The 23,167-nt window shown below is 38.1% G+C and overlaps 3 protein-coding genes across 3 annotated transcripts; all 3 read right to left on the reverse strand.

The window, feature by feature from the left end:
- Positions 1 to 4,171: 4,171 nt before the first annotated feature.
- Positions 4,172 to 5,773, reverse strand: LOC141648701 (uncharacterized). Its single transcript, XM_074457422.1, has 2 exons — positions 5,635 to 5,773; positions 4,172 to 5,427 (listed from the first exon to the last, which is right to left on the reverse strand). The coding sequence occupies exons 1-2, from the start codon at positions 5,771 to 5,773 to the stop codon at positions 4,172 to 4,174; spliced, it is 1,395 nt and encodes a 464-aa protein (XP_074313523.1).
- A 2,385-nt stretch (positions 5,774 to 8,158) lies between these two features.
- LOC141648702 (uncharacterized) lies at positions 8,159 to 12,028 on the reverse strand. The gene is made up of 6 exons (XM_074457423.1): positions 10,724 to 12,028; positions 10,321 to 10,600; positions 9,554 to 10,164; positions 9,123 to 9,466; positions 8,557 to 8,738; positions 8,159 to 8,448 (listed from the first exon to the last, which is right to left on the reverse strand). Exons 1-6 carry the CDS (start codon positions 12,026 to 12,028, stop codon positions 8,159 to 8,161), a joined length of 3,012 nt encoding a protein of 1,003 aa, XP_074313524.1.
- A 627-nt stretch (positions 12,029 to 12,655) lies between these two features.
- Positions 12,656 to 14,147, reverse strand: LOC141648703 (uncharacterized). The gene is made up of 3 exons (XM_074457424.1): positions 13,854 to 14,147; positions 13,721 to 13,785; positions 12,656 to 13,385 (listed from the first exon to the last, which is right to left on the reverse strand). The coding sequence occupies exons 1-3, from the start codon at positions 14,145 to 14,147 to the stop codon at positions 12,656 to 12,658; spliced, it is 1,089 nt and encodes a 362-aa protein (XP_074313525.1).
- Between the last annotated feature and the right edge of the window lie 9,020 nt (positions 14,148 to 23,167).

Here is a 23,167-nt window from a genome sequence, read left to right on the forward strand (position 1 = left end):
CGAGAACTGCAGAGGATCCTAGATCGAGCCCAATTAGGCTTGATCGAGGAACCAAGCTGCTCGATCGAGTACACCATAGGTTCGATCGAGGCACCCCCCTTTTGATGATTTTTCGAGTGTTTCAGCTACGGCATTGGACAAAAGTAGGTTCCTCGATCGAGTACCCTCAAGGCTCGACCGAGTCACCCCTGAACTCGATCAAGTGACCACTATACGTGATAGGGTCACTCCTGTAGCCGACGACGGTGCTTCTAAAACTACTTCTAAAGCTAAAAAAGCCGAGCCGATTAAAATTCAACTACCTTTCCTCGACGATTGTAGAACTCCAAACTTGAACAACAGTTTTGAAGGTTCATGGAAATAGTGAATAATCTTCAAGTGACAGTGCCATTTACTGATTTGGTAACTCAAGTGCCGGCCTATGCTAAGTTTTTGAGAGAGATCTTATCCAAGAAGCGGTCTTTTGATGAAGTTGAGACAGTAGCATTCACTCAAGAGTGCGCGGCCACATTACAAGCTAACTCACCATCAAATCTTATGGATCCAAGGAGTTTTTCTATTCCTTGTCATATTGGCAGTATAACAATTGATAAAGCCCTTTGCGATTTAGGGGCTAGTGTTAGTGTCATGCCGTATTCAATATGCAAAACGTTAAATATGGGTCAACTACGTGTCACTAATATGACCTTACAAATGACCAATAGATCTTTAAAGAAGCCTATGGGTGTCTTAGAGGATGTGCCAGTTAGAGTAGGGAGGTATTTCATTCCAGTCGACTTTATTGTTATGGATATAGTTGACGACTCTCAAGTACACATCATTCTTGGTAGACTATTCTTTCACACTGCAGAAGCACTCATAGATGTTAGGGATGGTAGTTTAACACTAAGAGTGGAGGATGACACTGTTAAATATGTTCTTGATAACGCTATAAAGCGTCCCCATTCAGTAGCTCCTTGTTATATACTTCATGCTCTTTCTCTTTCAATTGATGGTTCATTTTCTTATTGTTTAGATATGAATCCATCTGATGCCCCTACTGCTGCATCATATCCATGGAGCAAGGAGGTGGATGAGATAGAGAAGTTGATATATGGAGATGAGATTCCTCCTAAGATGGTTTACAGCTGTGAGGAGAGTGTTGACTTGGAGGCCGAGTTGGATGCTTTGGAAGCAGAGATATTTAGAGAGGAGCCAGTCAAAGTTTTTGATGAAGCTCCTATGGCGGATTAAGTGCCCTATCTCCTTCCTCAAGAAGATGATATGAAAAGCGATGATCATACTTGCTCATATTTTATTTTAGACTTTGAGTTTGATGAGCCAAAACATTATTCATTGCTTTTATTCTTTGCTTGGTCTATTTATTGGTGCTACTTATGTTTGTGTGTAGCACATGCGCTACTTTTTGATTTACTATTACGTGCTTTAAGTTGTATTGATTGTGTTTTGTATGGGCATTTGTTTTAAATGCATGAAACTTGCTCGCCAGTAGGTTCCTCGATCGAGTGTCATGGGGCTCGATCGAGTACCCAAGTGTTATGGGTTTAATTCGTGGCCTGGCGATGATAGGAATTGCGCGGTTGATCTTCTTCCCCTATTTTTGCAGCTGGTTTGGGGGGAATCATATGCTCTTACCCGGTATTCTCTTCCCTTGTATTTACTTTTATTGTATTATCTCTTGTTATTTCCCATTCCTCTTGTTAGGTGTGTCCTTTAGGTTGCTGAAATTTTTGTGTGATTGCTATGCTGTAGGCGTCACATTGAGGATATTGTGACATTTAGGTTTGGGGGAGGAGTTTAATTATGTTGTATGCCTTTATTTTATCGTTGTGTGCTTTTATATCAAAAGTCCATAAAAAATAAAAAATTTTGAGATACAAAAACATGTTTTTCCTTTGTTTTAGGCCGAGTCTTGGTGAATTAAATAACAATGATGTTAAATTGCATTGTTTTTGCATTTGAATCCCATTTAGTTGTTCATGTACTTCATTTTGACCCGTTATTCATGGAAACAAAACTCATAACTCGAGTCTTGACCGTATTGCCATGCCTTATGCTAATTAGATTTGACACAATTATGTTGGTAAACTACTTAAATTCTGAGGTCTATAGAGCTTCCTAGGCCAGGAACATCAATCATTGGTTTCATTGTTATTTAGGCTTGAGTGTGGTTTCTCCTTGTGTAATATGTAATATCAAACTGCATAAGTGTGACATTTGTTTCTTGATACTTTCATTGCTTTCATTTGAGTAAGTACATGTGGATAGGTGGTTTTTATCGTTCAAATAAGCCTTACATTATTCTTTTTGTTAGCCCATTTGAACCCTTGTAGCCTATCTTAACTACATCTTATGAGCTACAATCCAAGAATTTGCCTACCTTTTCGGGATAGTCGCAGTTGCTTGTTTATCTTTCTATTTTGCTATTATGGTTGGGTTGGGACTTATTATTGTCATATGGGCATAGCAAAGTACTTTTGGCAATTGTGTTGTATCCTTGTGTTGGAAAAAGAAAAATATGAAGCAAAAGAAAAGAAAAAAAAGAAAGAAAAGTTGAAAAAAAAAAGAATTAAAAAAAAACAAAAAGAAAAGAAATAGATTGCTTCATTTGGTTTTGTCAAGGATCCAAAGGATGGTCGTTAGAGTCTAATGCATATTTGGAGAGTACTTCATACGCTCTCATGTGTTGTAAAGTTAAGATCATTTCACTAAGTTGGGTTCATTTGTTATTTTAAGATTTGGTTTTGGTTTAGTGCTGCGACTACCGTCTGAGCTCCACATATCCACAACGTGTTTTGGCACAAACCATTTCTATCCCTTTAACCCATTTGAAACCCTTATTGTCCTTGATACATGTACTTTTGTGTATATTGTGATTGCATATTAGTTGGGGAAATCTCTATCACATTAGATTGCATGCATGTTTCATAAGTTGAGTGAGTGTTTCTACTTCTTTCTATCTTCACATATAACTCACTCTTACATACTTATGAATGCATGAGTGAAATCAGCGAGAATCCGACTAATTTGTCTTGCAAGATCGAAAGATATTTGGCATTTGTCTATAGTATGGTGACTTGAGACTTTAGCTGCATTTTCTATTTCTCGTACCTTTGAATTTATTTTATTGGTACACTTTGGTCATTGCTTTGTTATAGATATGGATAGCTTGGGATTTGTATGCATTAAACATTAGCTCTGAGTTATTTATTCGCCATCTGTATGATTGCCTTTTGTAATTGTGTGATGCTTTGCTTGAGGACAAGCAAAGAGATGGTTTGGGGGAGTTTGATGAGTCATAATTATATGCATATTTATGCCTCCCCTTAATTTCTTTTGATACGGTTTTCATGCTAGTTTATATTATTTATATGCCTTTTATGTTAGAACGTTGATACTTCCGCTTTTTGATGTTCTATGCAGAAATGATGCATTTGAGGAGCAAAGGAATGAAATAGGCATCGCAGAGTAGACATGAAGGAATACACGAAGCATGGCATGAGAATCCATAAGAATGAAGGAAGAGAAGTTAAGAAGAAAACACGAAGAAAGGAGCAAAAATAAGTGATGCCTCGATCAAGTGTTAGAAGGCTCGATCGAGGAAGCATGTACTCGATCGAGTACTTCGAGGCTCTATCGAGAAACCATCAATTTCTATATTTTCCGCAATTTTTCCTTAAGTCGATTATGTTTTGCTATAAATACCTAAACCGTACCCTAGTCTATTCTACACTTTACTTTACATAGTTTCGTATTGCTACCCTAAAAAAACCCTCAAAAAATACTTTTAGTTTAGATTATTGTCCTTACTTTTGGATCTAAATTCCGTTCTTCATTATTCGTTAAGGTACTTAATCTTTCTTCATTAATTATTAAATTAGTTCATGCTATTATTTCTTTGTTCTTATTTATGGTCTTTAATTATTTCTTCATCAATTATTGTTGTTGTTCTTCCCTTTAATATGAGTAGTTAATTCTCTTATCTAGGGTGAATGGGGATCTAGGTTGTTAGAAGGGGGAATTAATTAATTAATGAATTGATTGTTAAAATTGCTTATTCGTTGTTGTTCAGTTTTTTTTTTTTTTTTTTTTTTTTTGGCTAAAATGTAAGCTTCCATTAAAAACGACAATTACAATAGGTTTTTAGTACCATACATCATTTGTGCTAATATCAAATAAGATGCACCTTACACAACCAGATTCTATCCTTAGTACTAACTACACGAGGCTTACACTCATTGAATCTACATACAATCATCCTCCTAATCTGTTGGATTACCAGTTCAGGTCTGGTAACACTAGTTTCTAGACGAGCACTATTTCTTTGCATCCAGACCATGTACCAGCACGCCAAAACAGCAGCAGTACACAGCTTCATGCGGATTGAACTCCATCTCTTCCTATTAATAACATGCAGTACATTCCTCTGTGCAATATCAGAACTCAACCAGGTACTAGTTCCACGTAACAGACTCTTGCTGAAATGACAGTCCTCAAACAAATGCTGGTGTGTTTCAGAGGCAGACTGACATAGACAACATATATAAATCATCTTGTGAAATCTGAAGCCTAGCTGAAGTGCCCTATTTGAGATTAGCCAGGCAATAAAAGAATGCTTAGGTAATGCCATAGTGCACCAGACAACCTTGTGCCAATCAACTTGAATTCTCTTGTCCCTTAACCAATCATTGCAGCTCTTAACAGTATACCCTCTTGATCCTATAATACATTGTCCATCAACAAAGCCCTCTTTAATCAGATCCTTGATATGGCACACTTTCCTCCAGTGCCAGCTAGAATTTGCAGGAGGACCAAACCAACTGACACCTTTTAAGTACACATGATGAACCCATTGGACCCATAGCTTATCAGGATGTGCTGCTATCCACCATACTAATTTCCAAATAGAAGCCTTGTTCCAGAAATGACTCTGCTTAATTCCTAATCCACCCTCATTCACAGGCACACAGATCTTTGCCCAACTCAGTAGAGGTACTCTAGTATATTCTGACTTACCTTCCCATAAAAAGGACCTACAAATAGCATCCACCTTAATCAACACACCTTTAGGTAGGACAAACATTGAGGCCCAATATGTATACATAGAAGTTAAGACAGCATTAACCAAAACAAGTCTCCCAGCATAAGACAATCTTTGAGCACCCAAACTACTAATTCTCTCAACAATTTTGTCCACCAGCTCAGCACAAAATTTTTTCTTTAATCTCCCTGCAGTAATGGCCACTCCAGGATATTTAAAAGGCAATGTACCTTCCTTAAATCCTAAAATAGCAAGGATATCATGTTTCAGCTGAGTCTTGACTCCATTGAAGTATGCACAAGATTTCCGTGCATTCATTTGAAGTCCAGAAGCAGCTGAAAAGGCAGAATAAGCTCTCAAAAGGATCATAATAGACTGTGCATCTCCTTTGCAAAACAACAAAATATCATCAACGAACATTAAATGATTTAATTTCATTTGTTTGCAAAGAGGGTGGTAGTGAAACTTCAATTTGTCTGTAGCACAAGCAAGGATCCTACTCAAATACTCCATACCCAATGTAAAAATCAATGGTGAGACAGGATCACCTTATCTTAATCCCCTTTTTCCAGGGAAAAAGTCAAAGGTCTCACCATTAAGAGACAGAGAGAATGAAGCACTTGTGATACACTCCATTAAAAGCTTGCTAAAAGGAGGAGGGAACTTATAAGCATCCAAGCGCTCCTGCACAAACCTCCAGCTTACAGAATCATAAGCTTTTATGAGGTCCATCTTAAACATACATCTGGGGGAGCAAGATTGCCTGTTGTACAATCTTACTAAATCTTGACACACCATGATATTTTCACTTATACTTCACATTGCAGCAAGCTATTGGCCTATACTGAGTCACACTTGTTGGCATCTTACACTTAGGAATTAAAGTAAGTGTAGTGGCATTTAATTGTTTCAAGAGTTTACCAGAACTGAATACATCCAGTACAGCAGCACTAACCTCCTCTCCTATCACACTCCACGAATCCTTGAAGAAAGCACTGGAATACCCATCAGGGCTAAGTGCTTTGTGGTCAGGGATAGAAAAGATAGCTTCCTTAATTTCTTGTACTGTGACTGGTTGTTGCAGGATCTCCTATTGCCTGGATTCAAAAACTTTTCCTTTCCTGACAATATGCACATTCACAGGAGTTGTCTCTTTGGTAGTGCCAAGAAGATCCTTATAATAATTGAGAAAAGCATTCTGAATTCCATGAGGATCATCAAACTCAGTACCATGAACATCTTTAATCATCAAGACTTGATTCCTCAGGAACTTACTTTTAATCACTCTATGAAAATATTTTGAGTTACTATCACCATCTTTAATCCAGGCTGCTTTTGCTTTCTGGCTTAAAAATTGAGTGCAGGCAGCCTGTAGTTCCTTATACTCTTGTTGTGCTGCAATCTCCTTAGCAATCCAATCTGTATTCCCAGGATTTCTCACAATTTGAGCCTGGATATATTCCAAGTTCTTCAGAGCCATGGCAGAAGTGTTTTCAATGTCACAGAAGAACTCTTTATTAAAATTTCTGAGATGCAATTTCAGATGCTTAAGTTTCTTAACCAAACATAACATTTTAGTACCCTGCTGCTGAACATCCCACCAATTACTCAGTGCATTAATATAATTGGCAGTTTTACCCCACATATTATAGTACTTAAAAGGTTTATTATGTGTAGCCAACTGTCTCTTGCTTTTAATAACACATGGGGTATGATCAAAAGCTCCTTCGGGGAGGAAATGAGCATACATATCTGCCATAAGGGTACTCCACTCTTCATTAATTAGAACCCTATCTAATCTGCTGTAGACACGAGTAGCAGGCTCATGTTTATTGTTCCAGGTAAATAGAGATCCCATTGCAGGACTATCCACCAACTCACACCTAGTCAAGCAATGTTGGAACTCAGCAATCTCAGCATCACTGCTACTTCCACCCAGACGTTCAGAATGAGCTAGAACACAGTTAAAATCCCCACAAACTAACCAGGGCTCAACACCATTATCATTAAAATTCCCCAGTTGATTCCATAACTCATGTCTACCATTAATATCATTATAAGCACACACCATAGACAACTTAAAGACAATTTTAGTAGAATGTTCAGTAACTCTCATGTTAATACACTGAGCAGAATAATCACAGAAGTCAACATTAAAAATGGTAGGATCCCAAAGTACCCAAACCCTACCTCCTTTATGCATACTATTATTAGTTGTCAGACTCCATCCATCCATGAGAATACCTTTGACACTATTTAGAGATAAGGATTTAACCTTAGTCTCAAGGAGGCCAAATAACCCTACTTTTTTTTTTTTTGCAAGAATAGCAAGCCATGTATTCATCCATAAAGGGAATAATGAGGCAAATTCTTAAAAAGATAGCCAATAACTTAGATTTCTATCTAAGCATTTAAGTAATCTAGGAACTCTTTCTCCTCACTTAAATTTGAAACATGAAATAAACGGACACATACAATATACTGGACTCGTCTTAATAGATAAGCAACATCATGTTCTGAGCCTCGAAAAATTCTGAAATTCCTCTCTTCCCATAGACAATACACCAAGGTGTGCATACATCCAGTGCATTTGGTCTTCCAATGCCTTCGAGCATGCCTGTTAGAAATCCAAGCAATTTCTTGCTTCAAAGAGTTGGTTCTGCCCAGTACTTTCATCCATAACATTAGACTCTGCCACAATGTTGTAGAATATGGACATTTAAAGAATAAATGACTGTGGCTTTCTAGTGCAGCTTTGTAAAGAACGCATCTGTTGACTATCATCATACCCTTCTTGTTTAAATGGTCAACTGTAGCCAGCTTCCCCTGCAATGCCAGAGTCATGATTACACTATGCTTTGGTAGAACTGCCTAATTCCAGACAGTCTTACCCCATCTCACAGTTCTTTCCTTATCTCTGAGCTGTTCATAAGCCAATGACAAACTGAATTTCCCATTCCTAACACAAGACCGGAGCACAGTCTTAGCAACATCAATGGTACCAGTTTTTTGAAGCAAATCATCTCTAACCTTTAGGAGACTCTTCCAACTTTCAGAGTGATAATTCTTGGATGTCATAGTCCAAAAATTACCAGCCTTAATGTTATAGAGATAGTTTCATGTTTTCCAAAAGCTCTCTGAATGCTGATCAATTTCCCATATCCACTTGCTAATGAGACATTTGTTCCATGCCAGCACTTCCTTTATATTAAACCCACCCTCATGAACTGGTTTACAACAAGAAGCCCAACTCTTCATAATCAATTTTTTAGTTCCCTCGTCAGTATTCCATAAAAAATTCCTGCAAAACTTGGTGATTTGTTTAATTACACCCTTAGGTATCAGCAAAGTGGAGCACCAAAACTGTTCTAAGCCAAAAATCACAGTGTTTATCAGATTGACTTTCCCTGCATAGGATAATTTCTGAGTAGTCTAGTGATTTAGAGCTTGCTGAATTTTAGTTATCAGGTCAGCAAACATTGCTTTATGGAGCTTCCCCTTATTCAGGGGCACACCCAGGTACCTAAATGGGAAAGATCCCTCCACATAGCCAATGTCCCTTAAAATATCTTGTTTGACATCAGCCCTTACCCCTCCCATATAAATGTTAGTCTTCTCAGGGTTAGCTTTCAGTCCTGAAATCTGAGCAATGTAATCCAGTGACTGAGTGACTGTAGCTACAGAGGGAGTATCTCCCCTAACAAGTATCATCAAGTCATCAGCAAAGATCAGGTGATTCAATCCCAGTCTGCCACACTTTGGATGATAAGAGACCTGACTTTTTTGATGAATCCCTCTAAGGAGTCTGGAAAGAATTTCCATACTCAGGACAAGATAAAAGGGGAGAGGGGATCTCCCTGTCTGAGCCCACTTTTCCCTTTGAAGAAACCCACATTATCTCCATTAATTTTTAAACTAAACCAGGTTGAGGTAAGGCATCCCATAATCCAATGTTGAAACTGAGGAGGAAACTTATAAATTTTTAGCATTTGATCAATAAATCCCCATTGAAGTGAATCAAAAGCTTTTTTTGATGTCAACTTTAATGAGGCAGCGAGGTGAAACTCCTTGTTGTCCATACCCTTTAATTAGAGACTGAGTTAACATAATATTTTGAAAGATACTCCTGCCAGCAACAAAAGCTCCTTGTTCTTTACCCACTAGGATAGGCAACAGAGGTTTTAAACGTTCACAAAGAATTTTGCTGACCGTTTTGTACAAAACAGTACAATAAGCTATTGGCCTATAGTCCATCACAGTTTGCACCACAGGTTTTTTGGGAATCAGAGCTAAAAGAGTTGTATTAGCTGTTTTTGAAAGCTTCCCTTTCAGAAAGAACTCTTGAATAGCAGAACAGAACTCAGGGTGAATAATCTCCCAATTCTTTTTAAAAAATTGTGCAGAAAACCCATCATGCCCTGGACTCTTAGTTGAATCAATTGAGAATAGAGCCCTCTTAATATCAGATACCACTATAGGCTTACAAAGGTCCCCCCAAATATCCTATGCTACTGTGGGTCCCTCCAGAAGAGCTTCATCAATAGGAGATATGGGACTTGTTTGACCCAATAGGCTCTGATAATACTCAACAAACGCTTGATTCACCTCCTGAGTACCTTCTCTAGCCCTGCCAGTGTGATCCAAAATATTTCCAACAATGCTTTGATTCTTCCTAGCAGCTATTCTAGAGAAAAAATAGCTATTTGGAGCATCATTGTACTGAATATCCTTCAATTTGGCTCTTTGCAGCAAAGAGCTTCTTTCTGTCTTCCTTAAGAGTAAGTATTTCTCAAGAAGTTGTTTCTCTCTATCCAGCAGGTGAGCATCTAAAGGACTGAGTTGAATCTGTGTCTGGCAACCCGTCAAGTCATCATGAGCCTGTTTAACCCTCTTGGAAATATCAGAGAAATGATTTTTATGCAGTGTTATGAGGTTTCTCTTAACATTTTTCAATTTACCAAATAGTCTAAACATTGCAGTCCCTCTGACAGTGATATCCCAAGCATGAAGAATTGTACTACTGTAATGTTGATGTTCCTCCCAACAATTTAAGTAGCTAAATCTCCTTTTAGGTGTGTAAGCATCCTGAATGCTCCCCAACATGGGAGAGTGGTCAGATATCCCTGATGGCAGTATGGTAACCTGGGTCTGAGGGTAATGTACCAACCAAGAAGGATTTGCTAGTACTCTATCAAGTTTGGACCAGATTCTAGCATTGACCTCTCGTTTGTTAGTCCATGTATGCTCACACCCTTAACTTTTTAGATCATCCAACTGACAGTCCAATAAGCACTGATTGAAAGCCAATATTTCTGCAAGAGAAGGGGGATTGGGACCTATTCTTTCTTCCATAGCCCGCACTATGTTAAAATCACCCAAAATTATCCAGTTGGTAACAGAATTTCTTAAACCCATGAGCTCATTCCATAACCCTTCCCGTACTCCAGCATCATTACTTCCATGTATAAAGGTGATATGGACAGTTTGATTTGAACCATGGTGAAGGAGTTCAAGATGAATCAACTGATGATGAGCATGAGAAGAGAGTAGTGTGACTACCTGTTTATTAAGAAAAACCCATATCCTACTTTATGCATAAACATAAACCATTTAATATGCCTTTGTTTTGCAGGATTATTGAGCCCCCTAACGTTCCAGAACCCAAGGCTATATATCTCCCACCCCAGGGTGAGAGACACTACCACTAATCCCAATACCTTCCTTGGGTGTTGCTGAAGTATTCAGAGCTTCCAGGAATGTATGCTGCCCAAATGTATGAACACTATATGCTCCTTCAATACATTCCTGTCTACTCAATCTCATGACAGGCCTCATAGGAGTAGGCCCCATAGTGTACTTTCCAGAGTTAAGCCACACCACAGGAGTCTTCAACTGGATTTCAACCTGAGTTCCAGGCTGAGTAGGCACATTAGGGGTATGAGCAACCTCCTTACCCTTCTGAAGTGACTGAGTTGTTTTGCTTTGTTTCTGTGGTGGTTCAGGTTGCTTAGGTTTAGGCCTCCAAACTTTGGACTGGGGTTTCTGAGCTGCTCCTTGGTTAACAGGTTTCTTCTTTGATCTCCTGCAGTCTGCAACCTTGTGCCAAATACCTTTACACCCAGAACAAACAACTGGCTTCCACTCAAATTCCACATCTATTTCAACAGTTTCACCATGTTCATCCAAAAACCTCACTTTTTCAGGCAAATCAGTTCCAAAACCAACTTCAATAATAGCACGGGCATAACCTATTCTCGTTTTATCCTCAGTTGCAGGGTCACATTTTATAAATTCCCCTAAAAGAGAAGATATGCGTGCAATCCCCTTCCCCCAGAATTTCAAGGGCAACCTATGGAATTTAACCCAAATAGGCACAGACTTAACTTCATGTTTCACCAATTCAACTTCAGGACTCCAAGGCTTAACTATTAAGGGTTTGTTATCAAACAGAAAGTGACCCTGTTTTAACACAGCCTCATATGCTTGCCTGGTCTTAAAGCGAACTAGAAAAACACCATTAGGAAGGAATGAGATCTTGTCTACCTGATAGTTCTGCCACAATCGTCTGATGAAGCCATCTACAATCTCCCAGGGAGGATTAGCCCCTAGGATGAAGCAACAAACATAGTTTCGCCAGTACTCCAACTCCTTCTTGACTTCCTCCTCTGTGAATTGCAGCATCCCAGACGGCTCCTCCTCAATAACCGCCAGAACAGAAGGAGAAGGCACACTAGACGCCATCTCCTCCTCCTCCTCCTTCGCTACATCTTCTACCAAAGTCTCCAGATTCAGCGGAGGAATACCATTTATTTCTCCCAAGCTCTTCTCTTTCTGAACATCCACACTAGAAGGACCATGATTTTTGGAGAGAGCAGGGAATTCTTCTGCACTTGTAGAGGATAAGAGATCAAATTTATTACTATTTTTAGAATTTTTTGTCGTATGATTTTGTGAAAACGATGAAGATTTTGTTTTAGCAGCCGTCATGTTGTAAGAACCCTAAATTTCCGAGCTTTTTTTTTGTGATTCTCTTTTTTTTTTTCTCTCTTTCTCTCTCTATCTCTACATTACATCTTTCAACACCCCTGTACAATGATGTTTTCGCGTTGTTGTTGTTCAGTTTATTGTTCTTCATCTAGTTAGTTAATTACTGACCAGGATTAATTGACTAGTATAGCAAATTGAGACTTTCACCGACTGGGTTAGAATCAATATAGGCTGCGATAACTGAATAGATATAATTTAATGATTGCAATTGCATGTTAAATTAGATCTAATGGAATATTGAATCGACCGATCATATAACCTTAAACAACATAATTAGCTCTATCAATAAGTTTAGACTCACCCCCGAATAACTACCTAGTGAACCTAAACCCCAGACTTCTTAATATTATTGTTATTCATCTTTTATCATACTTGCTATTAGTTGTTAGAAATCAAACCAATCAAAACCCCCACAAAATTGGTTACTTTAAGACGATCTAAATATAAACAAACTAGAATAATTACCTCGCCTCCCCGTGGATTCAGCCCTGACTTACCGCTAGCTATTTTGTTAGTACTAAGCTATGATTTATTTTGATTAAGGCTAAACGACTGAAAATAACCTTATCAGTCCTGGTAGATTCCATAGAATTTTCTGAAAAACACCCATACACGCAGCAGAAAATCTTGAACGGTCCTTCGGAGTAGCTGAAGTATTCCATGAATTTTGTAGTGCAATGTGATAGCCAATCTTAACTGAGTAATTCCCGGACGACGAAGCCGACCATTAGAAGTTGTCGTTGCCTTTAGAACATCGAATTGAAATAGCAAAATGTCAATCACAGAAGTTTCGTCAAATGACATAGACAAGAGTCTATGGTCCCAACACTTACTGTTACAAATAAGATCTTTGATTTTCAAATTACTCAAATTAGGTGATTCAATTAGAAGTTCTAAATATCGTGGTTTCGGCACCGTTCCATGAACCCATGTAGTATTCCAAACACCAGGATCAGAAAAAGGAGAGATGTTCACCTCTAAAAGAGGTTGGATGAGTTGAAGGCCCCAAACAATACCTTTCCATTCCCACGAAGAATTACTCTTGCCATCATTAAAAAGCAGGTCACCATCTTGCCATTTTAAGCCATATTTAGCACCAATAGACTTACTGAGAATAAAATCTGGTTGTGTGGTCATTCTCCATCCAATGTTTGCTAGAAGTGCTTGATTGAACTCCTTCATACGTCTAATACCTAGACCACCATTCCCTTTAGGTTGACTTAGGAAAAGCCTACTACACCAGCTAATAGAAGAAGATTTCTTATGACCCGCCACCAAAAATTTGACAAAATAGTATCTAGTTTTTTTTGTCACACTTATCGATATTTTAAATACCGATAGAAAGTAAACAGAAAAGGAAGACAAGACAGCAGAAATCAACGCCAATCTACCCGCCGATGATAGAAGAATACAATTCTATGAAGATAATCGCTTCCTAACCTTGTCTATGATAAACTCAAACATTTCTCTTTTACTTTTATTATCACCTGAGAGTCCCACATCAGTAGGAATACCTAAGTAAGGACCCATATTAGTGCCACACGGTATATTGAAAGTTTTCAAGCATTTTCGAGCAAAGGATAGAGTAGAGCATGGGCTTAACGTCATAGAGGACTTATTATCATTAATAACTTGACCGGAGGCATGACAATAGTCCTTAATAACTTTGTCCAGACTTTCGCAGCTCTTGGAATTACCTTCAATAAAAAAACATAGAATCATTCGCAAAAAGCATATGAGATATAGGGACACTGTTTCTGCTGACCTTAATTCCTTGTATAAGCCTATCCTTCTCCATACGTAGAATGTTTAAAGAGAGAACTTCAGTACACAGAACAAATATATAAGGAGAAAGAGGATCGCCCTGACGAAGACCGCAGCTTGGGTAGATACGTCTTAAAGGAACTCCATTAACCAATATTTCATAAGACACCGTTGTGATACACTTCATAATCAGCTGAATGACATTAGGAGGGAATCTCATTAGGACCAGCATACCTCTGATAAAGTTCCAGTCCAAATGGTCATAGGCTTTGCTCATGTCTGCTTTAAAAGCCATCCTAACCATCCTACTATTTTTATATGAAGAAAATTTTTGTAATATTTCATTAGTAATTAATATATTATCACCAATATTCCTCCCGCATTTTGGAAGTCACCCACTAGTTTTCCTATGAACTTCTTCAATCGATTAGTTATACATCTTGTAACGATTTTCATTATAACCTTGCACAGACTAATCATGCGGAAGTTATCAACCGTTTCAGGGGCACTAGATTTAGGGATAAGAACTAAGAAAGTCTTATTCAGGAATTTTGGTGAGCTATTGCCATTGAGGATAGCCAAGACAGTCCCAATAACATCATGCTTAATAAAGTGCCAACATTTATGGAAGAAAATAGCAGGCATACCATCGGGTCTCGTAGATTTTAGCGGACCAACTTGAAACACAGCCGTGCGAACCTCCTTAGGAGTGAAATGAATACCAAGTGCATCACTGTCATTAGGAGAAAGGAATCCTTTATTGACACTGAACAAATTTTTGACAGTAGGGAAGTACTCCTCAAAAGTGATTTGATTCGCTCCTTCCTTAAAAAGTCTAGAGTAGAATTGGACAAATAATCCCTTAATGTCCTCACTCTCAAAATTTCACTCCCCACTATCCATTTTAACCCCAGCAATGTAATTCTTGTCTGCTCTTCCCTTAACCCAATTCAACAAGTACTTGGAGCAAGTGTCTCCCTATGTGTTCAATTTAATCTTAACACGATGTTTTCAATACTTAGCCGAGTGTTGGGTTCATTAACCCCTAATTAGACTCTTCTAATTAGTTTCTAAATTACTCACTAATTTAGAATAATAGATTTAGTGCATGCAATATGTAAATAAATGAAATAAGGAGAAAATGGATTTATTCTTACAAAATGGTGGACTGATTTATTGGGCACAAGGCAGGACACCTTCCTAACGTTGTTCTTGAGCTTAATAACATTAGGATGATCCTCCAAAAACTATAGTTCGAAGTATAGGAACTCTCCTCTTAGTTGCACCCAAGACAACCCCATAACACTAATATAATTATTAACTAGATAATATATATATTAGTATCCTTAAAAAAAATCTAATAATAATGATATTACTACTATAGTAGTACATATATATTTGTCTTAGATTTTATGAACAAATGTTACCATAAAAACAATTTTTATAAGAGATGGAAGAGAGAATGAGAGATAAGCATTGGAAAATCAAGCAAGTCAAATAATGAGAACTATTATCATTATATGGGGAGGGGGTGCCGGTTTGATGGCCTAGGGAAGGGCCTGCCCACTTTTGCTTTTTGTCTTACCAAAAAACAATAGGCTAGAGTCTAGGTTGTTTAGGTAATCATGGTGTTTATGCATTAAAACAACCAACTAATCACAACCCTAACCACCCTAATTAAAAACCGGCCCCTACACTTAAAATGGACCTCCATTTTAACTTTCACAATTTGTCAATTGTCATATACCGTGTGACATGTGACACATGACATGTTATTAGATAATGTATGTATATTTAACAAATTAAATATCATTACATAATCAATTAATTAAACTTAACAGCTTAAGTAGTAATTCACAATTATATGTATATAAAATGGATCATTTTAGATTTAGTTAATATAATCTACAACATTTTATAATTATAACTAACTAATTACTCTTATCTCAAATGTTTCATAAACATTAATCAATTTTAGTAGTATAACATATTAATTACTAAATTGAATATTATTTAATCATATTACAATAAGACATAAAATAATCACTCACAAATAAAATTTGTTCAATTTAAGGAATTAATTAGTCCATATCGATATACAATTAATTAACTTATCAGTTAAGGAAATTGTCCTATAGGTGTGACCTTAAGGGATCAACTGATCACCACCGTCAAACGACAGTAACGTCAAACTCTAGTCAGCCAATCATTACTGATTAATGTTGATCAGTTGACAATATATTGAATCATCCCTTGTGTATTCTTTATATGAGATTTAAATATGTGATCACACTATTGTTGAGGACACATACTCCAACAATCTCCCACTTGTCCGATACAAGTCTGCGTCACCAATTCTCTTGTCCTATTAGATCTCCTACTCAATGCAAGGTGTCTTGCAGGTCATACTTGCTTTTGATCATATCTAGAGTGGTTTCCTCGATCTGGAGAGTAACAGTTTGACCAGAATTATCTACCATAGATACCTTCCGAGCGTGGTCACACATTTTCAGTTCACTACTCCTCGAGTGGCCCTAAGATTTATATAACCCTGACAAGGGGGTGGACAATTCCTATCGCACTGTTCCTTTTGTTCAGCGACAGTTCATGATGACCCAAAAGATGCCCATTTTCACTCCATATTCGGAAGTCGTAGAGCAAAAATCAAAGCCAATTAGAAACTGTGCCGCCTTGGGCGAACAGTCTTTAGTCAAAGAATCGACTAAAAAAGAATACTATATTAGCTCTCGCCACGACAAAGCTATATAAAAATTACAGAACTCTATAAGCGGTCACTGCCCGACAGATTGTCCCATACAGTCTGCCGTTGTGATCGACTAGTCATTTCTTATGATCTTATGGCATTTGAACTTGCCATCAATCGACTCACACTCTAGTCACTTGGAGACGTCACCTCATATAAGTGACTAGGGGCCAATACTATGTTAATTCAGTTTACTTTAATAGGGTTCAACATTGTCTCTACAACCCATTTGGATATAACAAAGTAAAGGAGTTTAGAATAAAACTCAAACGATAAATGCATTATCACATATGTAAAATTGATACAATATCAATTACTACATAATCTATAATCCATATTTAATTTTGTATATATAATGGTACATTTCAATTCAATTTAAATGGCATGATTTATCATGTTGAGCCTATAAGAAGGCCTTGGTAACAAGTTTTAGCAACATCTTGCACCTTACTTAACCTCATTATATACTATTTCCCTTTGTTATCTATAATCTTGTATTATAAAACCTTTTGAGTATGTGTTTAGATCCAATCTAGACATAGGCTCTCTTGCCTTAGGATAGCTCCCATTGTCCTTACAGTGTGTGGGATTCATCCTTTTGTACATACCTAATTTCTGCACCTCCCACAAACCACCCGGTGATGATTGGGCCGCATGTTTGGTACACGGAACGATTTATGACATTTCGTAAGTTTATCATTAAGTAATAGCTCAAATACTTGTGTCTACCCCTTGGTCATCATCTACGCGCCATTACGGTCGTTTTGACAGTAATTAGAGTTCATTTGGAGTCCGGATTAAAAACCGTCTTCATTTTCTAAGAACCGTTTAAAATGCCGAGTCGGAATATTCTGGAATGTTCCGGATATTTCTATTCCATATTTCAATCTTTTAATCTTTTGGCAAAATATTTTCCGAAATTATATTTTAAATAATAAAGAAATTGAGATCAACCGCAATTCCATAATAGAAATGCGGAAAATCTTTATTCCGCAGGAGGAAACCCCTGGGGAAAGGACGCAGCACCTGCTGCGCCTCTTCCATCACTTTTAATTCCCGACTTAAATCCCAAGTAATTAATATTTGCGGGTTTTCGTCATTAAATCAAATCCGGGTTTTAGAGATTCGATTCATCAATATCAAGTCTCTGGAATTCGACTTTGGTATATTTTCCATCTGTTTATCATCATCTTCATCAGTATTTTAACATTATTTAAACCTAATTAGTTAGTTTTAGTAAATTTAATTCATAATTAATCTCGTAATTAGCCTATAATTCGTTCTAATTAATTCGAGTCCGTCTTTTATTGTTTTTATGGCCCTTTCATATGTAAATAACCCATTAAATCACCTTTACTTGAGTCGAATATCAATAATCGAGCATTAAATTCACCAACGAACATTAACAATATGCAGTTCCGGCTTCACAGCCAGAACTCACCTCAGGAACAGACGCAGTGACCACTGCGCCTCTTCCAAGGGACGCAGCTCTGCTGCGCCTGTTCCGGGTTGAGTTCTGTCTCTGAACTCCCGTTGTTGCTTAGACCTAATTTATTAGCCTACGTATTAATCAACTATTATCCGTATTATCACCTTTAATCTGTTCCTTAATTTATTTTCTCTTTTCTTTTCTCAAGTTATCCATTTTAAATGTATTTTTGACGTAAATCAATCAAACCAATGTAATTATTGTAACTTTTAATTATTGTATTTTCTCGTATTCTTTATTATCGTTTGTTTGTATGTTTTCACATGTAATCAACATTAAAATCCTACTTCGACCCTATTGTATGCTAAATTACATGTTCACCGACTTAGTTAATTCTCACATGTTAGGATTAATTTATTGGATGTTGCATTGCATGCATATATCGACAACATATCAAGTATAGATGATTTTTCCTAATAATTAGTAGAGGCCGCTATCGAGGCGGGCGGGATTAAGTGTTCGATCAAAAGAGCTTCCTAATACGTACCCTCATCCCTTACTCCATATCTCTGTGAACATCCGTGTTCATTGGCATCTATGAGAGTCATTCTAGACATAGAATGCTAAGGGTAACGAGTTCTTGGTGTCTATGTCACTACTTTGTGTCTTAACATGACGCAAAGTATTCGAACGGTTTCCAATTTTCCACAATAAATTGGTGGCGACTCCACAAATGCAAACGCTTATTCCCAAGCGACCCCGTGGACCTGCGTCCATAGTTTGGCGACTCCACTGGGGAAGGAGAGATGTTCAAAGGAGAACCAGAAGACAACGAATTCGAGTCAGAGTTAGAGTCGGAATCAGAGTCGGAATCTAGAGAAGTCCCTAGAGAGTCTTCTCCTGTCGTCACTCCCACTCCCCTTGTTTCTCCTAGCTTAGCATTGAGTAGTAACAATAGTTTGGGAAATGTCCCGACAGCTGTCCCTTTATCGCCACTGACTACTAAACAGATGGCTTCCTTATTTCAACTCTTTTCAAATTTTAATATGAATAAATCAGATTCTGCTTACTCTTTGTGTTATTCTGAATGCAATTCTATTTACGATGATAATAAGGATGACCCAGACCCAGACTCAATCGAACTACCTCCCTACATAGCTAAAGAAATACTACAAGAGGGGGAAGGGGCGCCAATTATAGAGAACACTGAACCCATCAACGTAGGAACCGAACTAGAACCCCAAGAAATTAGGATAGGGACAACCTTGAGCCCCACTGAAAGGGCCAGTTTTATAGACCTCCTACATGAGTTCAAAGACGTTTTTGCTTGGTCCTAGAAAGACATGCCATGGATCGACATGGATATTTCCGAACACAGATTTCCGATCAAACCAGGTTTCAAACCTGTAAAGCAGAAGCTTCGTCGAATGAGGACAGAATGGGCTCTTAAAATCAAAGAAGAAGTCGATAAGCAATTCAAAGCCGGGTTCATCAAAGTTTCCGAGTATTCAGACTGGGTAGCCAACATAGTACCCGTACCCAAAAAAAGATGGGAGAATCCGTGTTTGTGTTGATTTCAGAGACTTGAACAAAGCGAGTCCCAAAGATGACTTTCCTCTACCATATATCGACATATTGGTGGATAATACAGCAGATCACGCATTGTTGTCCTTCATTGATGGGTATGCAGGATATAATCAGATTAAGATGGCCATAGAATACATGCACAAGACCGCCTTCGTCACTCAATGGGGTACCTATTGCTACACAGTTATGCCATTTGGGTTAATCAATGCTGGAGCTACATATCAATGCACCGCGACTACGCTACTACATGACATGATGCATAAAGAAGTCGAGGTGTATGTGGATGATATGATTGTCAAGTCCAAGGATAGAGAGGGGCACATTAATAACCTTCGAAAGTTCTTATCAAGATTACGAAAATACAACATGAGGCCCAACCCTCAGAAATGCGTATTTGGGGCAACATCGGGCAAGCTCCTGGAATATGTCGTCAGTCAACGAGGGATAGAAATCGACCCTTCCAAAATCAAAGCTCTGATTGAAATTCCACAACCTCAGACGGAAAAGGAAGTTAGATGATTTTTGGGCAAGGTGCAATACATAAGTCGATTCATATCGAAACTCACCATGATCTGTGAGCCCATCTTAAAAAAGCGAAAGAAAACAGATCACACCATGTGGGATGACGACTGCCAAAAGGCGTTCGACAGAATCAAGGAGATACTAGCCAAATCACCAGTGCTCATGCCTCCCCAACGAGATCAACCTCTTAGTTTATATCTCACAGTGACCGAAACATCCATGGGGGCTATGCTAACGCAACCGTTGGAAAATAAGAAAGAGCTATCTACTACCTTAGTAAGAAGTTCTTGGAGTATGAATGCAAGTACACACCACTCGAAAAGACATGCCTCGCTCTTGTGTGGGCAACGAAGAAGCTACGCCATTACATGCTTAGCTATTCAGTCAAGTTATACTCAAAAATGGATCCTGTCAAATACCTCTTCGAAAAACCCGTTCTCAATGGACGCTTAGCAAGATGGACCTTGATGCTCTCATAGTTCGACCTCAAGTATGTACCGCTGAAAGTTATAAAAGGACGCGCTGTCGCCGAGTTTTTTCGCAGAAAATCCCGTCAATGATGCCCAAACTATAGACACCTGGTCGTTTCCAGACGAGGATATACTCCAAACCGATGTAGACTCCTGGGACCTTTATTTTGATGGAGCGTCAAACCTGAGAGGATTTGGAATAGGAGTGTTGCTCATTTCTCCTGAAGGGGAGCATACACCACTCTGTAGATACCTCATTTCTGCACCTCCCGCAAACCACCCGATGATGATTGGGCCGCATGTTTGGTACGCGGAACGATTTGTGATAGTTCGTAAGTTTATCGTCAAGTGATTGCTCAAACACTGATGTCTACCTCTTAGTTGTCATCTACGCGCCGATACGGTCGTTTTGACAGTAATTAGAGTACATTTGGAGTCCGGGCCTAAAACCGTCTTCATTTTCTCGATAATCTGCTAAATCCCGAGTCGAATGTTCGGAATGTTCGGATATTTCTATTCCATATTTTATAAATCTTTCACAATCTTTTATTCTTTGGTAAAGAATTTCCCGTAATATTCATACAAAATATTAAGGAAAATAAGATTATTCCGTTATTCCATAAACCAAACACGGAAATCTTTCTTTCGCAGGAGGAAACCAGCTGGGAACAGACGCAGCAGGTGCTGCGCCTCTTCCAAGAGACGCAGTTCATGCTGCGCCTCTTCCCAGGTCCTTTTCTGCGTATTTTTCGTATCTTTTCATATCTTTTCGAGATTCACTTCCAAAGTTTCTCCGAAAACCCTATTCCTTCACATGATTAGTATAAATAGGAGCCTTCACTCCTCATATTTCTCACGCGAGTGTCCGCCCTTCTCTTCTCCCTTTGCATTCTAGACCACGTTCTTACTTTTTGGCGTCTACGTGCTTGAACATTCGACCACGTAAGCTCGGATCTTTCTGAGTACCAGCCTCGTTTGCATGACCGACCAATTTGACCAACTCCACAATCAATCAACTTAATTAATCTTAATCGTTTTCTTCTTACGAGGGCACTTTCGTTACATTCGAGTCGAGCATCACTAATCATAAACTTAGTTCATCTCGTTTCGTCAAACATGTAAGTCTAAGGGAGTAAATCCTTCTTTATTTATTTTTATTTACCTTTTGTATCATTAATGTAAGGTTTATGTCGAAAATACTTCTTAAAACCGATTTATAAAACCATGCTTTAAAACCCTTTTTACGGATTACCAGAAGATGACCGTCGAGAAAGGACGCAGCAACTGCTGCGCCTCTTCGTGAGGCTGCCGCAGTTCCTGCTTCCTTTCTTCTTCCTTCGTCCTCTGCCAATTCGTCTTTCATTATTTGTTTTCGTTTGTTTTTCAATTCTTTGACATAATTGCATAATAATTTCACATGCATATTATTTATCATCATTAATACATCTAATTCATCATTAAATCCCGACTTAAATCCCAAGTAATCCAATATTTGCGGGTTTTCGTCATTAAAATCAATCCGGGTTGTAGAGATTCGATTCTTTCATATCGGGTTTCTGGAATTCGATCTTTGATATATTTCCATCTGTTTATTGTCATATTCGTCTTTAATTCGTCATTAATTCGTCATATTTTAACCTAATTAGTTCACCTATGTCACTAATCAATCTTTCATTCATGTAATTAATTCATTGGCATTCGTTTCATCCATGTTTCATTGCTTTTATGACTCATTCATATGTAATTAATCTGCTAAATCACTTTCATCCGAGTCGAATATCATAATTAATCATTAAATTCACCAACGAATATTAACGATTTGCAGTTCCGGCTTCACAGCCAGAACTCACTCTTGGAACAGACGCAGCAACTGCTGCGCCTCTTCCAGAGGGCGCAGCTCTGCTGCGCCTGTTCCAGGTTGATTTCTGTCTCTGAACTTCCGTTATGCCTTGACCTAGTTTAGTTAGTTTTCGTATTAATTAACTATTAATCGTATTATCGCTTAATTCCTGTTCGCTTATTTGTTTATTGTTGTTCTTTCTCAAATTATCCATTTTGGAATTATTTTCGACATAAATCAGTTGAATCCGTTGTAATCATTGTAATTTTCTTTATTGTATTTTATTGTATTTCTTTTATTGTATCATTTGTATGCCTTCACATGTAATTGAATCTAAATTCCTACTTTGACATTTATTGTTTGCTAAATTAATTGTTCACCGACTTAGTCTAATTCTCACATGTTAGGATTAAAACTTGGATGTTGTATTGCATGCATATAATCGACGATATATCGAGTATAGACAACTTCCGTAATCCTTAGTGTAGGCCGTTATCGAGGCGGGCGGGATTAGGTGTTCGATCAAAAGAGCTTCCTAATACGTACCCTCACCCCTTACTCCAAATCTCTGTGAACATCCGTGTTCATTGGCATCCACGAGAGTCATTCTAGACATAGAATGCTAAGGGTAACGAGTTCTTGGTGTCTATGTCACTAATTTGTGTCTTGACATGACACGAGGTATTCGAACGGTTTCCAATAT

The sequence above is a fragment of the Silene latifolia genome, chromosome 3 (assembly GCF_048544455.1).
Source record: "Silene latifolia isolate original U9 population chromosome 3, ASM4854445v1, whole genome shotgun sequence".
NCBI lineage: Eukaryota > Viridiplantae > Streptophyta > Magnoliopsida > Caryophyllales > Caryophyllaceae > Silene > Silene latifolia.

Coding starts and splice junctions, on each gene's coding strand:
- LOC141648702 (XM_074457423.1), bottom strand. CDS start 12,028: ATGACGGCTGCTAAAACAAAATCTTCATCGTTTTCACAAAATCATACG. Junction 10,601..10,723: donor GTAGTGTCTCTCACCCTGGG/GTGGGAGATATA, acceptor CTTAATAAACAG/GTAGTCACACTACTCTCTTC. Junction 8,449..8,556: donor TTTCCCATTTAGGTACCTGG/GTGTGCCCCTGA, acceptor TATCCTATGCAG/GGAAAGTCAATCTGATAAAC.
- LOC141648703 (XM_074457424.1), bottom strand. CDS start 14,147: ATGGCTTTTAAAGCAGACATGAGCAAAGCCTATGACCATTTGGACTGG. Junction 13,786..13,853: donor GGCTTATACAAGGAATTAAG/GTCAGCAGAAAC, acceptor TTTTTATTGAAG/GTAATTCCAAGAGCTGCGAA. Junction 13,386..13,720: donor ATTGTCATGCCTCCGGTCAA/GTTATTAATGAT, acceptor AAAAAAAACTAG/ATACTATTTTGTCAAATTTT.
- LOC141648701 (XM_074457422.1), bottom strand. CDS start 5,773: ATGGACCTCATAAAAGCTTATGATTCTGTAAGCTGGAGGTTTGTGCAG. Junction 5,428..5,634: donor ATTCTCTCTGTCTCTTAATG/GTGAGACCTTTG, acceptor TGTTTTGCAAAG/GAGATGCACAGTCTATTATG.